The sequence below is a fragment of the Apteryx rowi genome, unplaced genomic scaffold, assembly GCF_003343035.1.
Source record: "Apteryx rowi isolate R43461 unplaced genomic scaffold, aptRow1 scaffold_406, whole genome shotgun sequence".
Lineage (NCBI taxonomy): Eukaryota > Metazoa > Chordata > Aves > Apterygiformes > Apterygidae > Apteryx > Apteryx rowi.
Window position 1 is genome coordinate 124,846 of NW_020450588.1, and position 21,059 is coordinate 145,904.

At 39.7% G+C, this 21,059-nt stretch overlaps 1 protein-coding gene across 6 annotated transcripts in view; it reads left to right on the forward strand.

Annotated features, from left to right (window-relative positions):
- The window catches only part of STAG1 (stromal antigen 1), a 154,353-nt gene that overhangs the window by 41,647 nt on the left and 91,647 nt on the right, over positions 1–21,059 (forward strand). For all 6 annotated transcript variants that reach the window (XM_026075538.1, XM_026075542.1, XM_026075541.1 and 3 more), the window contains one exon: positions 17,568–17,644. In XM_026075538.1, coding sequence (XP_025931323.1) covers positions 17,568–17,644 — 77 coding nt within the window. The remainder of the gene's footprint in view (positions 1–17,567; positions 17,645–21,059) is intronic.

Genomic DNA, 21,059 nt, shown 5'->3' on the forward strand with positions numbered 1-21,059 from the left:
TACTTCGGATCTGCCCTCAGGTGGTTCTTATAAAACTGTGAGCTACCAAAAGGGAAAGGGAAACGGAAAGAAAGCAAGACAGATTCTATTCAAAATATTTTTTTTAATGCTCTCGGCCCTTCTTTTGGTAATATCTATTTCAGAAGTGGTCTAAGTCTGGAAAAAAAAAAAAGATTTCTGGCTTGTTGGGCACATAGTGGTCATCTCCCTCTCTGCAGTCCAACAAGGAAAATCACACACATTGTCTAACATACTTGCTTTTGAAGAGAGAAGAGTATAAATTCAACTTCCGCGCTTGATTAAAAATTACAGTTTTGTCCTGCCGTGGGAGCACTGGTAGAGCAATGAACAAGCTACATTCTTTACAGCTTCAGAGGAAAGGTGTAAGTTTATTTTCATATCTTGCTGTGTTATTTGGCCAGTGGGTAAATGACTAGTGATAGAACAGCTTTTTACTCCGAATTATGAGAAGATCAAGTTTATGGATTGGCGGCACCTTGTGTTAGCATTTTCCAGGCAGCTGTTGGATTGTAAATCTTTCCAACCAATCCTCAGTGGATTTGCTTCCAGAAGATGCAATCCTTTCCATTAATATATGAAAGAAAATATATGCCAATCAGTTTCTGGTGCCAATTGTGGGTATTTCGGTAAAATGTATTGGAATTTTAAGTCCTGATGAATGAAAGAACTGTAAGAGATTTAAACTGTCTTGAAAGCTTTGTCTGACTTGCAAAGGGTTTAATCTTAATGGTAATAATGCAGAGAACCTGAATGAGTTTGCTCTTTGTTCTCATGATGTGTTTTTAATGTTCTGTTTTTTTACTGGAGACCCCAGTCTTCTGGGGCTAGTACTAGCACCAAGATAGTGATGTTTTGTGCTTGATGCAGAGATTTGACTTCTCGGTGAGGTATGTAAAATAGTTTTTTCTCCCCCAGTTTATATCATCTGCTATTTCAGTCCTGAATATATTTTTAGACAACTTAAAACTAAATCCATGACCTAGAATTTAGTTTACAAAGTGTCCTTCTTGAGTTACTTACACTACTGTCAAACATTTTTTGGGGGGGGAGAATACTTTTGATCTCTAAAGATTTTCAAACACCCTAACTACCCTGTCTGTCTGGGCCAGTGGCAGCTGCTTACAGAAGAAGGTAAGAAAGTTGTAAGCAGGAAAGATACCACCCCATGCCCATAATAAGCACTTTAGGGTCTTCCCGAAAAAGAGATTCCAGGCACACCATTTTGTTTAATAGCAGTGAGGGATGTTCTCTCTCTCAAATGTGTCTAATACATAATTTTTAACCCATTTATATTTTTGGTTTCCATGGTACCCTGTGGCAGTAGGTTTTACACTTTAGTTATGTGCTGTATGGAAAAATCACTTTATTTAGCTGTCTGATACTTCACTGGCTACTTCGCTGGAATTTTTTTGAGACATAATGAATAGTTCCATATATATTTTCTCTGTCCCACACAGTTCTCAAGAGGTTTCTCATAACCTTCTTTTTCCCACTCTTTTCATTTCAGTCCAGTTATCTCTTTGTATTAAAAATGTTTCTGTTGAGACTGAAGAGTAAAACTACGTCCATATGCTCAGCATGACCTAGTTGTAGGTCCTGTGGTTCCTCCCTCCCAACTCAGCTGACACAGCCAACTTATCTCCTAAGTTTCTGGGATATCCGCATTCAGATGGAGCTTGGATGTAACCAGTTTGCGGATAAGAGGCAGTGACAGGTCTCAGCGGTTTACAAGGTGTTACCAGAGTACGGTCGTAGCTGTTGGGTATGAACTTTTTGGTTCTGAGAAGGAAGGGATGGCCCAGAAGAAGTGTTAGTTGGTCTAATGTGGTATATTACTTTACTGCTTTGATTGTCTGTGAAACTTCGGTCAGTGATTACTTTGTAGTGTTACTTGTGTAGCTAATGCATATTATGTATATAATGCCAAAACTCCTCCTTTTACCTCCTTAAAAATGATTTAAAACTAAAGTTGGAATTAGTTTTGACTTAGCACTTTTGTGCGTGAATGGTAGTTTAATAAACTGATCTGGGTGATTACAGAGGCATTTAATAGTGCAGTTTAGGGGAAAAAATATATATATTAAAAAAAAAAACAAACTGAAGTTGGAGCAGGAGAGTAAAATTTTGTCACGCTCAAAGTGAGTAAGTTAATTGACCATTTACCATTTACTTGAGTAATATAATTAGTATAGTACAGCATATTAATAGTATATTTATTGTAGTATAGAATATTAATAGTAGTTGAGCTCACTTGCTTTGGCTTTGCTCTGACCATAGTAGGTTAAAAAACCAAGAGCAGTGTTACAGACCAGGTTTAATACACGAGCTGTGATGATTTGAAAAAAAGTTTCCGATAAACTGCAAGGCTTAGATCTAGGTTTAACATGCATAGGTGAGTGCACAGGTGGATATCCCCTAGCTTTCCTTCAGGGAAATATTTAAAAAATTATTCTTACAAAGTGGCTAATGTGCTCTGAGGGAAGATTGGGCAACAAGCTGCTCTCAGGAGAGAAGAGCTGTCTGCACTCATTGCTCCCGGGTAGCGTCCTCTCTGCCTGCCTGTGTTGGGCAAAGCTGGGCAAAAAACTTGCAGTTCATCATGGTTAGGAACAAAGACAGACATTGCACCATTTTGAAAAAGGCATTTAAACTTTAGGTATTTGAGACTCTGATCTCATGAGGATGATGTAAGATGGCAGGCATTCGAAAATGAGAAAAATTTTATGCATTTCTTTTTGTTCTTATCAGCCTGTAATAACAGCAAAAATGTACTTGAAAATTCTACAGATACTTTTTTTAAATACATGCCCAAGATCTCATTAACAGGCAAAACCTGGGGAGAATGGGAAACCGAAACATCTGTTTCATACTTTCGTGTAACAGTTGAATAAAGGATGAAGAGGTAAACTTGTGAATTCACGTGCAGGGAAATGTAAGGCAAAAGGAGGAAATTACAGATTGCAAAAGGTACAAGAAAAAAAAAGCGTTCTGTGAGAGCACATCTACGCAGATGAGCTTGGGAACCAGGAGGAGACAGAGACGAGGTGTACATCCCGGTGGTTTTGCTCTCCTTCAGCAGCCAAAATCACAGTAAACTCGTTTCCTCAGATGAGTGTGTTGTGGGGCTGCTTTAGCTGCTGGAGAATGATACAGCCAGAATATACTGCTAAACAGAGCCATAAATTAAAAACATAATTCAGTTTTTGAGTACTCTTATCAAGTTGTTGATCCATATTATAACACCTTTTGGTATTTTTTATTGTAGGTTTTGAGGAAAATTTCAGGTAGGAAGGACAGCAAAGAAATTACTAGACAGTCTGTGCTGACATGGAGTTAGAGCTGAGTGTGTAGTTATGCCAAAAAAATGGGGACTATACAGAAAGTTCAGCATTACAGTTAAACTTAGCAGAAATGTGAGCACATTATGGTAAAGACATTCTGATGTTCGATTTCCAGACTTCTTAAACAGTGCGGGAGAGGGAACAATGAGAAACCTTAAAAAATTCCCTAAAATGCTTAAAAAGAAAAAAAAAAAGGAAGATTTTAACCTGAATTGAGTGGTTTGTTACAAAATACTGAGAAAACTGAATGCATTTTACAAAATAAAACATTAAGTGTAGGTTATATTAAATATTTCTTTTCTTTTACCTGAGTATTGCTTTGTATCTTCCCATTTTAAACATATTTCCACCATTCGGTAAGAAGCAACCAGTGGACTAAGACAGCTGCTTTATTCCGTGAGTGCCTAAGTGACTTGGGCTCTGCATTTGCAAATCTACAAAGAATTACATTACTGACATAATACTTGATGTAATTGCTATACTGCTTTTAATTTGAGTAAAACATACAGTTTCAACTAATTCTGATATTAATATTTTTAAGGAAGAGGGGTCCAAAGCAATCTGAGAGGAGACTAAATAAGGATTTAAGCCATTTTTTCAGATTAGAGATTTCTTGCTTTCTGTGTTCTTCTGTCTTTTTCTTTCTTTTCTCCTTGTGGTATTTAATTAATTTTTCCCTTGAGTCCACCATCTTTGTGTTAATTAGCATTCTTTATTTCTCCACTCAAGCTCTTCATTCCCTCCCGTATTTCATCCTTTATTCATTACTGTTCGTCTCTGAGCACTCTTCTCGCTAACTCACTGCTTAGCACTTCTAATACAAGAAAAGCAAAACTTTGCATAAGCTTATGGAGGTGCATCTCTTTCTTCATTCTGCTCTCGAATACTCCTTAGCAAATCCGGGATATCCGCTGTAGAGAAACATTAGATGTTGACCTTTCTCGAGTTTCTGCTCCTCTTTCCACATTCTCCCTTTTATTTGTCTCATCAGCACTGGCTTGTTCTGTGTGTGCTCGCCGGTCTGTCTGCACTTTGCTTCTCCAAGTGCCGTTCCACAGCGGCTGGAGCTGACCTAGGTCACGGCCGCTGGAGTATTGCTGTTTCTCCAGCTCCTGGCTGCATGTTCCTCCCAGTGTATCATGAGAGCTACCAACAGTAGCCTGACCTGAGAAGATTTTTTTGTACTTGAGTTTCTTTCTACTCTTGTAGCCTTCAAGCAGACTCCAAACTGTCGTGCTTCTCTCTGGGCACGCTATAGCTAGGCAAATTGCCGGCCTTTGCTCTCTCTTACTGCTGGCTCTGCCCAGGTGGTATGCCTGTGCCATCGCTCTCACAGTGCTACGAATGCCTTTTCTTCTCTGAAGAAGGAAGGAGAGAGCTCTTACTGGCTAAACTGGGAAAGTGGGAGCATTTCTGCCTGCTGCAGAGTCTGCCTGCCCTCAGTGCTGGGAGCACCGGCCGGGCTGGTCTGAGCCTGAATGTGGAACTGCCACAACTTCTCTTTTCTCCTCTCTGGCCTCCCAAACATCCTGTATTAGCCACCGTGAGTTCCATAGAAAATGCAGCTATTAAAATAATCTGTCTTCTGTTCTGACTCTTTGAACCCCTCCCTCAAATTTCCATTCCGCCACTCCCCGTCAAAGCTTTCGTTTCTTGCCTTTAACGCTCTTTGACAAGTGCCTTTTCCTGCTTGTCTGTTCTCCTACTGTTTCACCTCCTCTTTTGTTCTGCCCGTTTTGTTAGTCCAGCACGTCCTAGTGACTTGCCCAGGATCTCTTCACCAGTCCTTGCATTGATCTGTGAGGCCATCAACCTTCCTGCAACAAGACTGTAGAGATCAGAGAGACTAGACCATACTTTCCGTAGGAAAAAGCGGCAACTGAAGCCCGTCATTGGTCATCCATGTTACCCTGTGTAGTGTTTAAATAAAAATAACTTTATGAAGTCACATCAGCCAGTTGATGATAGCTTGAGATGCATGTTGTGGTGGTTAGGCCTATTTCTGGCTGAGAACTTTTATTAGTGGTAAATACAAATACAAAATTTATTACATAAACTACTTTGAAAAAATGTTAAATTTGTATTCAGAAGATACAGAATTGAAGAATTAGACCTTCCTGTGCAACCCTAGTATCTTTTCTGTGTATGCATTGTTACTCTTAATTACTTATGATCACATTCATAATAACTTAGGATTGTTTCTGGATACGGTTATGGCTGGATATGATTGAGACTCACAGAATGAGCAATGACTCATTGCATTGCTTTAACTTCACTTTTAATATGATGCTTCCTCTCATTTTTTAATGGTAGTCAAATCCAGAACAAAAAGCAAGTTTTCCTCAAGGGTTTTTTCTGTAAGTTTTCAACTAATTTTTCTTCATAAATCCCTTCTAAATAAAGATAATACCTTTGCTCTGTAATTGGATAATCGAGGCATAGAGTCATTGATATAAAAAGCTTTTGAGGCAGCAGGTATAATATTTGTCCCATTCTCTGTGGGAATTTTTTTCAGAAAACATTTTACTTGTTAGAGCACAGCTCTTACTGACCTCTTGTGCCTCATCTTCAAATTATTTAATGACTGGGCTCGGAGTACCTGGAAGATTTCTTAAAGTTCACAGAATGAAAACCTGAAATTCATAATTTTGCTTAACGGATATTTTTGCAATAAGAAAAAGCTGGATTCCAGGCTAAGCCCTTAGACTGGTATCTTCCCCAGTAAGTAAAGGGCTAACTCAAACTTTTCCCCTTTTTCTTCAGTTTAGCTTTTTACATACCCAAAGGAAGGAGTTACAGTTAGTGTATACGCAGTTGCAATTGTTTGTATGCTGCACTTCTTTGAATTGGGCCATGAGATTTCAAGGTAGACACCTGGAAGATGAAGGATGTGCAGTTATGGACCATCTTTGAAACAGTTTAAATGAATTTTCCAGACTCTCATAGGAACTCTGCAGTAAAAGAAGATAGCAGTCTTGCAGCATCCTAATCAGTTCCTCTTATAAGACCCTACTCTTTCTTTCTGCAGTTCCCTGCCTAGTTCACTGGTTGCAGCAAGTGCTGCACAAATCCTAGRTACAATAATTTTAGCTAAACAACTCCTGTTCACTTCCAAAGCAGTTCTATTCTCGGCGCCTAATGAAGCTAGACAAAATAGTAGATGGTCATGTAAATTGATGGCTGATCAAAGTGTACACACAAAGAGAATGAATTAAGGTTGAACAGAGAATCATAAGTTTGACTTTAATTTTTAGTTTCTGCAGAGTCTACAGATTATGTAATTTTTTTGAATGTGTTTTCTCAAATACTTTGTATTTCCTTAGACAAAGAAAAACTCGCATACACGTGTTCAGAAGTTTAAAAAAAAGGGGGGGGTTATTAAAGGGAGCTAGAAGATGAGAGAAAATAGGATTTTTCCTAGCAAAGCAAGAAAAAAATATTTGAAAAAGGAAAATTTCTGTTATCTTGCATACTTTTGGGGAGAGAGGAAGCTAAGGGCATTGATTTGAGCCAGCTCTGATAACTTCTGCATTGTTGTTTCTTAGATCATGGTCAGTAAATGCTGTAGTCTTTAATATTTTCTGAGCAAGTGATAAAATGAGAAGCAAAACTAATGAAGAGTGATTTCTAGTGTATCTGTGTTGATTGACTTCCTGACTGAATAATACAAAAGCTGTTGAATGTACTCAGGAAGTGTTAGATACTCTTTATGGGAGAAGATGTACTGAATGCCATGTAAGTCACTGAAAAAGTTTTAGTAGAAGCTTATAGCTTTTTAAAAACTGAATAAGCTGTATAGATAAACACTGATGAGAAAGAGGTTTGTGTGCTCCAGTTGAACTTTTCTGTGAAGAAGCAGCACAGTGTGAGTGTCCCGGTTTTTCTCAGACTCCAGTCTCAGGCAGAGGGTTTTTTGGTGTCTTAACAGAGACTGAGTTTGTGGTTCATACTGTGCTTGAATAACATCCTTGGCCTCTGCTCAACTACCTGCTTTTGTAAAATTTATAGGAACATTTTATACCCAAGGTCTACAGATCTGTCAGATTTGGTTGAAACCGAACAGAATTATTATTAAGCAGGATACGTACAGACAGAAATGCACACGGAAGCCTCGTTTCCTTTCTTCGGATGGATAAAAAAGCAGACAAACTTTTCAGGCAGATGATAGCTTTCATTTAATCAGGGAAATCAAATGTTTTCAATTTCAGTTGTTGCAAAGACATTTTTATATCTGCAGTCTCTCCTTTTGTGAAGCACACCAGCTTTTTATCAAATTGGCTCTTAGGGTGCTCTAGCTTTCTACTGTAACTCTTTGCAGTGCTTACAGTGTGCCTATTTTACTGTTGTTATTTAAYGTATCCGATATTTTCCCCCAAGTAAATGATATGGGAAGATAGCAGTCAACCTTTGACTGCATAGTGCCTCTCAGCATGACAACTCTGGGGAAGTTTGAAGAAGAAAAGATTGGCTCTGGAAAGCTTAGAAGTGTTTCAGTCCGTTTGGTGCTGTTGCTAGTAAGATTTGGCACTGCGTAGGCACTGCAAATGCAGGCCCTCCTTGAATGCCTTATGCTTTCCTTGCCTACATTGGATTGGAAAATTACTTCAGTAACATTGTAGAGGAGCTGTACCATGATTATTCCTTCAGGGCCATGTTAGAAAAGTTCTCATGCAGTTAGCAGCCGTTCCCTTCAGCTGAACAAAAGCAGATCATATGTCTCAAGGGAGAAGAGGCAGGAGCACCAGGAGCAGAGGTGGCAGTCCTGCAGCAGCTGCAGGGACGGGCATTCGGGGCCCTGCTGAGTTTTGGTCAGATCTTTGGCAACACCCGGGTCTGGCACAACCCCTGGAGAGGCCTGGCCTACTGCTTTGAGGGAAGAAGGGGGTTCTAAAGGATTCTCTTTTGCTCACTCGTTTTGTTTTGTTTTGCTTCTTTTGAGATACTATTTTGATGTAGTTTGGAGCCTGTCACATCAGTTGAAGATCTCTAGATAATTGCTTCTCTTTTTGTAATTTCTTTTAGGACTTCTCTTTCATCCTCCCTTCTTTCCTACTGCTGAGAAAAAAGAGAGAGAAATAGGGCTAGAAATAAGAGTAACAGAGGACTGAGGAGTCAATACTTCATCAGGGGAAGCAGAAAGACTGAGGGAAAGAGGTTGGAGCCTGGCTCCATGATCCTCCTGTGATTGTCTTTTGCCTCCTAACTTCCTGGGAAGTGGAGGTGACAGGTTTTATGGAGTTTTATTTTATGTACTAGGAAAAATGTAGACATTGACTAACAAGAAATTTGTTTCTCTTACAAAGAAAATATCCTTTGGTAAAAACAAGTATGACAGGGTGTTGAAGGCTGACAGTACATCTAGTGTGTCGTGGCTGAGCTGTCCTGTCACTGTGAGCCTGTAGGTGTGACTTCTGCATAAGCAAATTCATAGACAGTATAACAAAGGATGGGATTAATGGACACCTGGGTAGATGTCCTTGGTAGATGGTTTCTGTGAAAAGGTTCTTTGAAGGAGTCAGCAAATGTGGATGAGGGTGCCTGGGCTGAGTTTACGTGGATTTGCAGAARGTCCTCAATGGAGTCCTGCATGCAGGGCTGAGGAGAAGCGGAGAGAACCGAGAGAAGAGAAGGCTACAGGCAGGTCTTGCTGCTATCTTCAAATAGTGGCAGAGCAGAGAGAAGGTGGAGCCAGACTCTTCCTGCAGGTCCATAGTAACAGGGCAAGAGTTCAAACATACAACTGGACAAGGCCCTGGGCAGCCTGGTCTAGCTTGCCCTGCTTTGGGAAGGGTTTGGACTAGCTGACATCTAGGAATCCCTGCCAACCTGAATTATTCTGCAATCCTAAGACTTCTGAGGGAGATGAGTGGCTGTGAGTTTGTCCTTGCATGGACAAATGTGGTGAAAAGATGGGAAACAGAGCAGGAGTTAACCATCTGCTTTTAAGTAAACATAAAGTAATCTACTTACTACTTTCAAATTTGGTGGATTAAAATGTTTTTTATCTATCCAGAAGAAAGCATAATAAGGAATCTGTAGTATATGAAGGCTCTTCCAGCGTGGTGGGACAGAGATCTATTCTTTTTCCTTAAAGAACTGTTCAGTATTTTCAAAACTACTCTGGGATATATTGTAATTGCTGCAAAGTCTTGTAGATGGCACACAGGTAGTGGTGATACATTTTAAGGACAAAGTACTGATGCAAACCAATTGGTCTTGGTTGAGTTCAGTTTATCAGACAGATCCCGTATTTTCAAGGACTTTGCTGTTTATTATCCCACACTTAAACTGTACATCATAACAAGAGACACATGGCACCAAGGTTCAGTTCACTCAGCAAGATCTCACAGCACGTTGATAACTCGCCTAACAGGCCAGGACGGGGCTGTGCATGGTTAACAGGCAGCACAGTTATCATAATGCCTGTGACCTGTTATTAGCAAYGGCAATAATAYTTTTACTGGGCCACTGGGTACAAAACTGCCTATTACACTTTAATGCTCTCTTACTGTGCTTATGTTTGGGTTCAAAACAAGCTGGTGTTAAACTCTGCCGAGCTTGCATGTATTTCTGTGAGTGTTCTGCTTTAGCTAAGAAAGACAGGGCAAAATCCACAGAAGAACTTAGTTGTTTAATAAGTTATTAAGTGCCTATGTCCAAAGTTTACGTTTTCAAAACCTATAGCCATATCCATACTGTAAAATGAAGAGTGAGCTTGCAAGCAGGATTCAGCATTTTTGGGCCCTGTGACCTATGCACTCTCCAGCCGAATGGCTGGTTCTGAGCTTGACTCTAGCTCAGACTTAAGGTGTTCACAGTGCACTTAGGGTGTTTTTTCATTGTATTTGTTGCTGGTGAGACTTGTGGTACAATTGACTCCTTTTTTCTTACTGTCCATTCAGTTTTAATGGGAAAGAGCTTTGGCCCACGGTCACATGCTGCTGTCCTTGGCCTCACCCTCACATAAGAGGGAAGCTTATGTGCTTGAGTGTTGACAGCGCAGATGATGGATGTGAGTCTAGATCTGAAAAGAGTCTTTGATAAAAGTACTCTGAAAGAATAGGTATACCTAAAGGGACTTGGGCACCTAATTCAAATATTTACATGATTATATCTTGCACTTGCTTTCAGCCTTACCTCCAAACTGCCTAGGTTTCTGTTGTTGGATTTGAGCAACCTCTGACAGCGTGAAGCCAAAGTTGGTTTCCACATATGCAATGATAAATTGTGGTTACTCAAGTTTTGTTCCTGGAGCCTGCTGTCGTTGTGAATAATTTGAAAATATCGGCTCTTTGCTTGGAAGTGCTCTGAAAGGCAAAGTTAAGAATTAGAAATAAAGGAGAAATGTTTGTGTGTATATATATTAAAAAAAAAACAAACAGGCTACCTCATAAACTCATGTTGCATCTGCATCTTGGGCACTGAATGCGGTTCTGGTCATCCCACTTCCAAAAGTATATACAGAATTAGGGAAAAACCCAAACAACAGAAAAAAGAAATAAGGGCAAACAGAGGAGCAAGTATTCGCTATTCTTTGAAAAAGAAGTTTTCCCTCTCTTCTCAAGAATAAGTGTCCCCGCGGCCGCGCAYCATTCAACGTACAGATGCATTAAGACCTGACAAGGAACAAAGCGCTGCCTTTAGGGTAGCAGAGGCTCCAAAGCTTTTCCTCGTGTTCATGACACTTATTCTTGTTCGAGTGTGCAGTTGCCTGACAAAAAGGTGTGTGTGCCTTGTGAGAGTCAGTACTTCAAGCCACCAAAGCCTGAAAAGATCTACTTTGTGAAGTCATTCTGTACAAATACTACATTGCAAGTTTAATGGCTTAGTTAAGAATTATGTGGCTTCTGTTATTCAAAGTCAGGGGCATTAACATCAAGATGAAAAGCAGCTTACTGCTTCTGAATGCAGATAACTGTAGAGCAATACCAAAACAGTATTAGCTACCTTAAACTCAAAAGTGAAGGGATTTCCTTTATCAAAGTTTTAAGACTTGAATACATGAAGTGTACTATTTTTGGATCCTTTAAATTATGCAGTCCTACTTCTTTTTCTCCTGCTAGTTTGTGGAATTAGTGTACTTTTTCCCAAAAAGCATTATTTGCCGTTTTATCAGTTTCATTACTCAGAAATCTTTTGGCAATATTAGCTGTCAGCTTTACCTCTAGATGTTCTAAGTAATTTTGTCCCCAGCAAACTTTGTCAGCTCCATTATTCATCCTTTCTTTCAGAGCATTTATCTCTGCTATTTAGCATATTTATAGCAGCACTGATCCTTAGATCCTTAGAAAGATCTGTTGATAGCTTTGTTCAATTCTGAAAACACCAATTTTTTCTGCCCTCACTTTCTTATCTTTTAATCTAAAAACTTCCTCTCTTATTCCATGTCAACTTCTTTAAACACTTAAGATGAGGGAGTTCATTATAGGATTTTAAAAATGTAAATATGTTGCATAAACTTAAAACATGCTGTACAGAGCTCCAAGTGGTTTGTGAAGAGTCACTGTACAAAAACACCATCAACCCTTGAAGAGGCCTACCAGCTCTGTAGGACCTCATCTTCCAGTCCGGCACAGCAATCAGATTTAATGGTAGGCAGTTCCTTGGGTCTCTCCTGGATTTCTGTTTTCCATTTCTCATTCTTTTGATACTCAGGGTAATTTAAGCAAATAGCAAATGCTCACACATAACTAGGAGATCAGGAATTGCATAGGATGCAGTTTCTTCACAATAGTTATTAAAAGTTTCTATCACTTTTTACTAAGAAAGTCCATGCTTATTTCTTGCATCGAGGGGAAATAACTGAATTATTGCTGGCACATTTCATTGTCCTCTTTGTAACAATTTCAAGCAGCCTTTGGTGTTTTGGTTCCTGTGCCTGTAATGAGGGAATTATTACCTTCACTGGTGTCTTTTGGATCAAATTACGTTTTGTTTTTTTTTTTAAAGAGATGGACAGTTCAAATCATGCAGAACAATCATCAAAAAAGGTTATCAACTTGCTAATGCCATTCAGAACTCTGAACTCCTAAGTGTGGTATGGAAATGTTCACTCTAAAGATAAAACAACTATCCCTGAATTTGGGTATAAGAAATTGCACAGATTTGATACCAGAATTCTACCATTTTTTGCAGTGAGCCTTGCAGTAGGCAAAACGATTAGTAAGTCCTCCCAGTTTAACTGGCGTTTTTTGATGGTCCTTATTGATCCTGCTTATAGCTATAGGCGTTATTAATGTGATTATTTTCAGTCAGTTTCCATTGTAGTAAACTTTAACAGATTTAGATTGAGGTTCCATACTGGGTGTCTGCCTTAGGCTGAATTTGGTTTTGAAAGTTCAGCAGAAACAGTTCAGCTGTTTTTTGGAATGACAATAAGAAAAAWAAAAAGTGTTTTCTTCCTTATTTTTAAATTCTTCAAACCAGAACAATTACGAATTTCTGTGCCTTGTATTATAGAGGAGATAAGATTTAAAATGCTTCAGTAGTGGCCCCTTTGAACATGCMTCTTGCCGTCTCCGTTAATTACTTTGTGTGTTATATGTATGTGCCATCGTTGTATGCGTAATGAGCCCAGAGGAGGAACTGGAGGTGGCAGGCAGGCGGTGGGAGGAGAAAGTACCAACGGGTCATAGAAATGATGAAAGGACTGTAACAACCAAAGTTTCCTCCAGTCTGGAACCGAGATTTGATTGCAGGTTTTCTCAGGTTTAACATTGCGTTGCTATGGTAAAGCATGTCTCTACGCTCAAGTATTGGTTCGTGATGACAAGATAACTAATGACTTTATTTGCCATTTTTCTCTGCTGCCTGGTGAAGGTCTGCTCTGTGCATATAATGTTTCTGATACTGCTTAAGACTCACGCTGGGATGTGTGCAGTTCTCTGTAACATTTCTGGTCTTTGTCTTTTCTGTTTAATTCAAAGAAAAGAAAATTACATGGAAAAATTTGTCACAAAATCAAGATCTCAAAATTCAGGAAAAGAAGGTTGCTGCTGAATCTTTGTCTTGTATAATATTTATGCTTTAGAAGGAGCCACGTTTGTTTGTCTGGAAAAGAGGATGCCAACAGGCTATCTAGTAGCAACTTACAGTTATTTGAAGGGGAGCTGATGGAGACAGTTCTCATTAGTGGCAGATGATATAACAAGGAGCATCAGTCACAAATTTCAACTTGGAAGGCTCAGATTGGGCATTAAGAAAATCTTCTTCCCCAGGAGGCTGGTGCAGCACTGTATCAGGTACCAAGAGCCATGATGGGGTCGTCTCTATCCTTGCAGGTTTTCAAGACTCAGCTAGAAAAAGCCACAGCTGCCTTCATCTGATAGTCCTGCTCTGAGCAAGAGGGTGGATGAAAAATCTCTAGAGGTCTCTTCCAGCAAACATTTCTGTGATTTTATGAACTGTGATTATTTGATCTGGAGAAGAGAAGACTTATGGGAGATGTGCTAACCATCTTCAAATTTATGACAGATAATCAGAAAGATGAAGAGAATACACTTTTTCTGCGTATACTGTGGGTCACATGAGCAATCAAGGGTTAACATTGCGGAGAAATTTCAAAAAACACATTTGAACATGTTTCAGGAACTGGCTCATTATATAATTTGATTCTGCCTTCACTGGGAGGGTTGGCTCAGATGAACCATCAGAATTCTTCTTAGTATCGTTTCCTGTCATTCTCCAGTTGATCAGGTTTTAACTGCATGAGACCATACTTCTTTTTTCCTTGGGATTCTTACGGATTCGTTCAGTAAGAGTTCATAGTCTGAACCTGTTCAAGGATGATTGGGGCTGTGCTTCATAGGAACATACTCGCTTTTGATTACCTGCCTCATTTGTGGCAGGGGTTGGGCAACAGAGAGCAAATGCAACAGGAAGAATTGGGGAATAGATAAGTAAAAGTCTTCTATTCTGGCATCTGCTACAATTTCAACTAAATATTTAGACAAATTTCTTTTTAGAGCCCTGACTTCTGATTTTGAGTAAAGCATTTCAATTTTCATGCACAGAAATTGGTGGAAAATTAGGAGCCCTGATGGGATTCAGGAGCCTACAAGCCTATTTGAATGTGGTTCAGCTGGCCCAGTACTGCTTCTGTTTAGATTAATGATTAACTCTCATCGATTCCAAGGAGAGAAGATCTGCCTTAATGTCCCTATGTGATGGTGAGCTAGTCACATGAAGTAAACTTTTTTACAGGTTTGTAATTTCTGCTTAGTGTCAGGCTGCTCTCCTCTCTGAACAGGAACTGAAGTGTAAAAAGTACACCATGTTCCAAGTTGAGCATTGAGAATTCAGCCCAAAAGTGTTGCAAAAAATAGTTGTCTCAAATGTTAATGAACTAAAAACTGCACTTATGGACATTGTGGAAATTAATTCTTTCTTTCATATGATCCAAACGGTAAGTGTGGAGAAAGGTGCAGGAAATGCCCATTGAATGATATCGGGGAGGAAACGTCGCACAGCCAGCAATTCTGTATTCATCGTCCATCCTTGCAGGTTCTTTATGAAACTTGCCCTCTCTCGGCAATTTCAGCAGTCCAGGTTACTTCACAGCGCTCTCCCAACTTTTGACTTTCAGCTAATGCAAAAGGGTGTACTACCTTTTCTCATATTATACTTTGCAGTTCAAATCTGCCAGTGTCTTCATCCTGATGCCTTTATAGATCTTTCTTCTGGTTACCAGTCACCTTCCTACTATTCTTCCAATCTCTATGATTGGGAGAGGTTAAGGTCTCATACGATTAATACTTATTTGGCAGAAGACCGGGGGCTTACCTTCTGTCTGTTGACTTTTTAGTCTTGAGTTGCTTCCTTGCCCACGTTTGCTCGTGTCCACGCCAGCATCCGTGGGAGATGTCGAGAGTTTGCGTAACTCCAAGGAAGCTGCCAGTGGTCTGTGGTCCCGGGGTGCAGCCTCTCCTGTATCTGGTCTGGGGGAACAGGCCATGCCGTTTCTGGTCTGATGGTAACACGTTGGGCGTGTGCAGCCAGTTCAAGCCACCGGCGTTCTTGGAGCGCCGTTATTGCACCTGCAGAGCCGCTGGATTAAAGGAGGGGTTAACAAGCCTGTTCATAAATATATTACATAGCAACATTGCAAATAAAAAAAATGAGCGCTTTAAGCAGTCACCTCCTGAAACGGATTGCTTTAGAGAAGTTACTCAAGGCAGAATTATTCTCGGCTTGATTGTTAAGTAACATGCAGGAGGTCATTTAAGAAGTGACAATATCTGAGCCGCTAAGTAGTAGTGACCACAGTATAATTAGATCCTATATCCTCAGGGGGAAAAGGTATAGAGAGCTGAAACAGGACTGCACTGAATCAGAGAGAGGTTTGAACTGAGGGAAGTGAATTAACAGGGAATTTTAGCTACAGTATTTTTGCTTTTTCTGACAAAGTAACATGCTTAGATATGATATGAATGCTGCTTAAGGTTATTAACAGAAGATATAAATAGATGGGAATAGAATTGGAAATAGAAGAAATAAAATAACAAAGGTTACTTATTCAGAGAGGGTTATATTACCATTAAAAAGAAGAAGAGATGACAGCACTCCGTGAGAGAAAAGCTATTAATGCAGTTGAGCTGGATTCCCAAGAACAGCTGTTAACTAGTCAACATACTGCAACTGTTTCACTTACTAAAAACAAAACTTTCAATATTGGGGGAAAGATTTAAAGTATAACTACAATTAGAACTGATTTCAAAGCTGATAAAACAGATCTTCACATATCATATGGTAATATTCTCTTGGGTTCCTTGATTTATATTAATAGATCACATTACTAATTCTTTATGAAAAATAAGGAAATCGCCGTGCACAGACTTCAAACACCATTATTAGAATGACAGTCTGGTATGAAATAGATAACAAGTGAATATTACTTCATGAAGAAGCACTACCAATTGAAGAAATCAAGATTTAAGCAGTATTGTAAAACAGTACTTCTATTAAAATACAGAAATCTGGTGAACTGTAACTGTGCTTGTTTATTTTCAAATGCATATGTTTCTAACGCTTGTTTTTGAAGGAATAAAATAGAGGAATTAAAACATTTCCACAATAATTAATATGCTTAACTCTGTCTTAATTTAGCCTTTTTACAGGAATTAATATTGTTAGCTGTTAAGCCTCTACTGTTATGGTTTGTATTTTGGAGCCAGATGGTGGATCATTGATCCAGTTGAATTTTTTGCAATAGCAAGGATGCCTCTCCTTCGTAATATTAGCAAGTTTGGGGTGAGGTTTGTAGCTCTGAAGTTTGCTTACTTTTTCTGCATTTCCTCCATTAACAAAAGAAGATCAAGCAGTGACAAAAAAAAACAACTCTACGCTGACTTGTGCCATATGATTGGAGATTGGATAATGTTTAGCTGAAAAGGCAATAACATAGTGTAAAAATATTTTATTTGTTTATACTGATTGTATTTAGCATCAAGTTAACACAAATTTTTGTTTACTGCTATCGCATTATAGTCCGTTCATTTTAATAGCTTTGTCCTATTCAAAATGAAATTTTAATCCTGTCAGCTTCACTGTTTGGGCAACATGGGGGAGTGGGATAATCCATAACGTAAATATAACGTAAATGCAATTGCTGCTTTTGGTCCTGGGCTGGTTCACGTCTTGTCGGAGCCCTTTGGAGCCTTCGGTTTCGGAGAAACTAGCTGACYGTCGCGCCACGGCTGCAGCTCCTTCAGCCCGTGCTGCGCCTGCGTGGATAGGCCATGCTGGTCCTGAGCTGAGCAGCAGGGAAATCCCTCCGGAGAAATYCCTCCTGTAACCCCGCTGGCCCATCGGGAAAAGTGGAGCAGTGCCAGCGCTGGCTGTYGAACTGAAGGACGGTTTTCACCTGATTTTGCACACAAAATTGAAAACGCTTAGTAACTGCAGACACGGCATGAGTGCTACATTCCTGTTTAATTGCTCCTGGATCACATCTGCTCAGCTGTAAAGAGTAAAAAGATTGAAAATTTTACTAACTCCCAGTCTGACAGCAGGACAAATGATTCTTTTTTTACCCATTTCTTCAAGAGACAGTCTTGTTCAATATGCTTCCGGTATCATTGCTATTATATGTTCTTTCATACGTATTATTGAGCTGTAAGTTTAGCAGCAGAAAAACTTAGAGATTGATATTTTGACCTAACAAAACCAAGTTGTGTTAATTTCTTTTGTTCCTTCGTTATATCACAGGTACTGTAAGAATTGAAATGTTCAGGAACATGCAAAACGCAGAAATCATAAGGAAGATGACTGAAGAATTTGATGAGGTATAGTATAGAAACAGTGCTTTTATATTTATTTATTTATTTATTTATTTAATAAAAATGTGGTGGGTAAGAAACCAGTGAATAAGCAGTGTCTCAATATAAGAAACTACGCTGATGGAGTAAACTCAAGCAAAGTGGCAATTTAGACTGTCGGATGAGAAATATCAAGTCAATGCGGGCTTGAGGAAAGAGTAATAATGGTAAAACAAAGTAATGAAATATCTCGAAAGGGCAGTCATAGCCACTGCTGCTGCAAAGGCTGTGTTGAAGAGCGAGTGGGCCCCGAACGCTGAAATACCGGTGCTGAACTTTTTGTGATTTGTCAGTTTGAGAACATAAATGTGTTATCCCGCCACAGCACGGAGCAAGCTCACATCCAGAGTGGTAAGAGAGCCTGGCCAGGTCTGAGAAATATTGTGCAAAGGTAGTGGGTGGCTCTGCAAGAGCCAGGCTGGGTGCGTGCATCCGTGTAAGCCCTGCCATGTATCTTTGCATTGGTTGTGGGATATCCTCGTCGGTCCTTATGCAGGTATCGCGCTTGACTGTATCAGAGAGATTAATAAGAGGAAGCAGTAGGAAGATCTGTAGAGAGTTTTCTCAGCCCATGAACTTGGTGGTGGCGGTCTGGATTCTGCAGTCGACCCCTCAAAACCKCCGTCACGCAGTGAAGAATCGCAGATGCTCAAGGCAGGACTGCAGCTAGGCATTAGGGGCGTTCTGGGCTGTGTTCTGCATGCAAATTAATATTTTTTTTCTTTTGAAGTGGCAGTTTAAATCAAATATTAGCTTGACATGAAAATTACCATTTTGGAACAGCCTTACAGGAAGTAATATTCTTTCAACAGATGTAAACATTTTGCTTGAAATAAATATGTTTCAATTCAGATTGGACATCTTCCATCAAAAATAAATTTAATGTTCCTAATGGTGAATAATATTTAGCTTTGAGATTTTCAAACTAAGTTCTTTGATTTTTTTTTTGATGTATGAAAAAGCTTCGGTATTCTGAGTTTTCATTTTACTTAGCAAGAAAAACAAACACTGAAATATCTGCATTTTCTTGCATTTGCAGTGTCTTTTTCTGACCAATCCTAAATGGAAGGCCAAGGCTGTGATTCAAAAATTGATCAGGAAAAGCATAATTATGAATGCTGCTCTCTTTCAGGAGTAACCTCTGCAGGATTTCCATCTTCATGGAAGTTCATGGCCCTATGCAACAAAATATTAAATATGTGCTTAACTTTAACTGTGTGGATACTGCTTTTGCTGTGCTGAGGAGTTTGAGTTGGAGCCGCTGTGCACAGGTTGGGTAGGGTACGGTGAATCAAGTGTAGGTGTACAGTGAAGAGCAAAGGGATTGTATCAATTTTGTGCTACATTCCGGCTGAATTATTTTTGCTCCTTAAAACATCACCCAACAAAAGTTAATGAAATGCAGTGAATTTTTGCTAGTGTAATTTGAAAGCAGCATTGGATAGTGCCTCTAAGCAAGCCCCGTTGTGCAAAGTCGAATGGGCAGGGTGCTGTAAAAAAGCCAAAGAACGTGAATTTTGCCCAAGGGAGAATGGTCCCACAGCTGACAGAAGAAAGTATTTCTCAAAACCCCCCTATCAAGCACTGACGCAGATAGCTGGTTGCTGGAAAATTTAGGGCAATAGGAAGAGCTGGCTGTGACATGTGTCCTCAAAGCTGTCTCTGGTACTATAAACATTTCTGTGGTCTCCAACTTCCRCAGAATCCAGACGGTGCTTTCACTGTATTTGCATGAGCTGGATCACATAAAGCATACGAGATGCCAGATCGTTGAATTAATCAATGTAATTTAACTATATACATTTACAAACATTTTATTTCAAAAGTGAAGAAGCTGAAAAGAAGCCTTTTAAAGCCTTTTAAAGGAAGCCTGAAATAAGTTGTGAGTAAAGAGTCGTAAATGTACATGTAGTCAGCATGCCTCAAAAAAACCTACTGGTTTTGGTATTAAAAAAAAAAAGGGGCAATTTTCTCCTGCAAAGACTTGATTTTGTGTTCTGTGAATATAGGTGCTCTAAGAGATACTCTCATCTCTCATCCATGTGGATGAGACCATGCTGTGGTGGATCTCAGAAACTATCAGGCTGCTTCTGCCCAATAACCACACCAACTCTGTGTGGTTTTGCAATTGCTTTATGTCCGACAAAGGCAGAAATACAGCTCAACGTACGCGCCGAGCAGGTAGTAGAAACACTCCTCAGAGACGCTGCGGAGCTAGATTAGCCCTTCTAGGGCATCTCACCCACCTTTGAGCTCTCGCAGCAGGTTCCTGCGCAGCCGCTTTTCTGTTACTTAGTTCCTGTGTGGTGATGGCTGTTCCCTAGTATTTCTCCATAAAAAGGCCGGTAATAAAAACTCCTATTTTGCTGGTGTAGAAAAAGAGGGTCTTGCTTTCATCCAAAGTGCATAGCTATACCACAGCTTGGAAAGTATATAGGTTACTTTTTTCTTGCTTAGGACTCAGTTGTTTTTGTCAAGAATAGTCATCTTGGGAGGGCAGGAAGGAAAGATATCGGACCCCCAAAAAAGGCAGGGGGGAAGTCTCCCCCAAATGTGCTTATTCACAGTATGAATGTGTATATAAGCAAGATACATCAATGAATTATAGATACTAGTATGTAAACGTTCTTTCTCCGTTGTCTAAAATTTCTCTAAATTAAAGGATTCTGTTCCTTAATACTTKAAAGAGTTTGTGAAAGAATTTGTGGGTTTTAGTATAAAAGTGTGAAATTGTTAATCTTAGACCCCAACCCTGTAAATATTTTGAGATGTGGAATCAAGTCATACCATGCTGGCAATGGCAAACATTTTAGCATTTTAATGCAGTTTTCTACTGATGTTCATATATCTGATGGTCACAGCATGGTAAGTTTGTCATCATTTTATGACCTATTTGTTCATATTGCTAATAATATTTCAGATTGCTCTGGGCCTGGCGGGACATCGTATATCACAAGAGAGACCTGCCAAAATAAAAACATTTAGGAATGGCACTACGAGCAGCTTACATTAGTGTTCAGGGTAAAGCGCATAATGAAGTGAAAAAGTCTTTCTCAGTCTTGAGCAGATTTTAAAATTACAGTCATTTGTTTCTGGGAGAACTGTTGGTAGCAGACACCACTCGTCAGTGCCAAGCCTTTGGGTAAGGGCAACTCGAGCTCAGTTTGGCAGATCCTCTTGAGACTTCCCAGCTTGCTGGAGAAGGAGATCTGCTGCTTGCCTCCTTCCAGCCGCGATGGTGGCTGTGTTCCCCTGACCCCGTGCAGACCAGCTAGGCTGCCTCCTTGAGCCCATCCTGCCACTGCAGCCTTCTTTTTCTTCTCCTTTCTGTCTTTTTTTACGTCTATAGTAAGCAGTGAAGGAAAGGGAGCTGGAAAGGGGC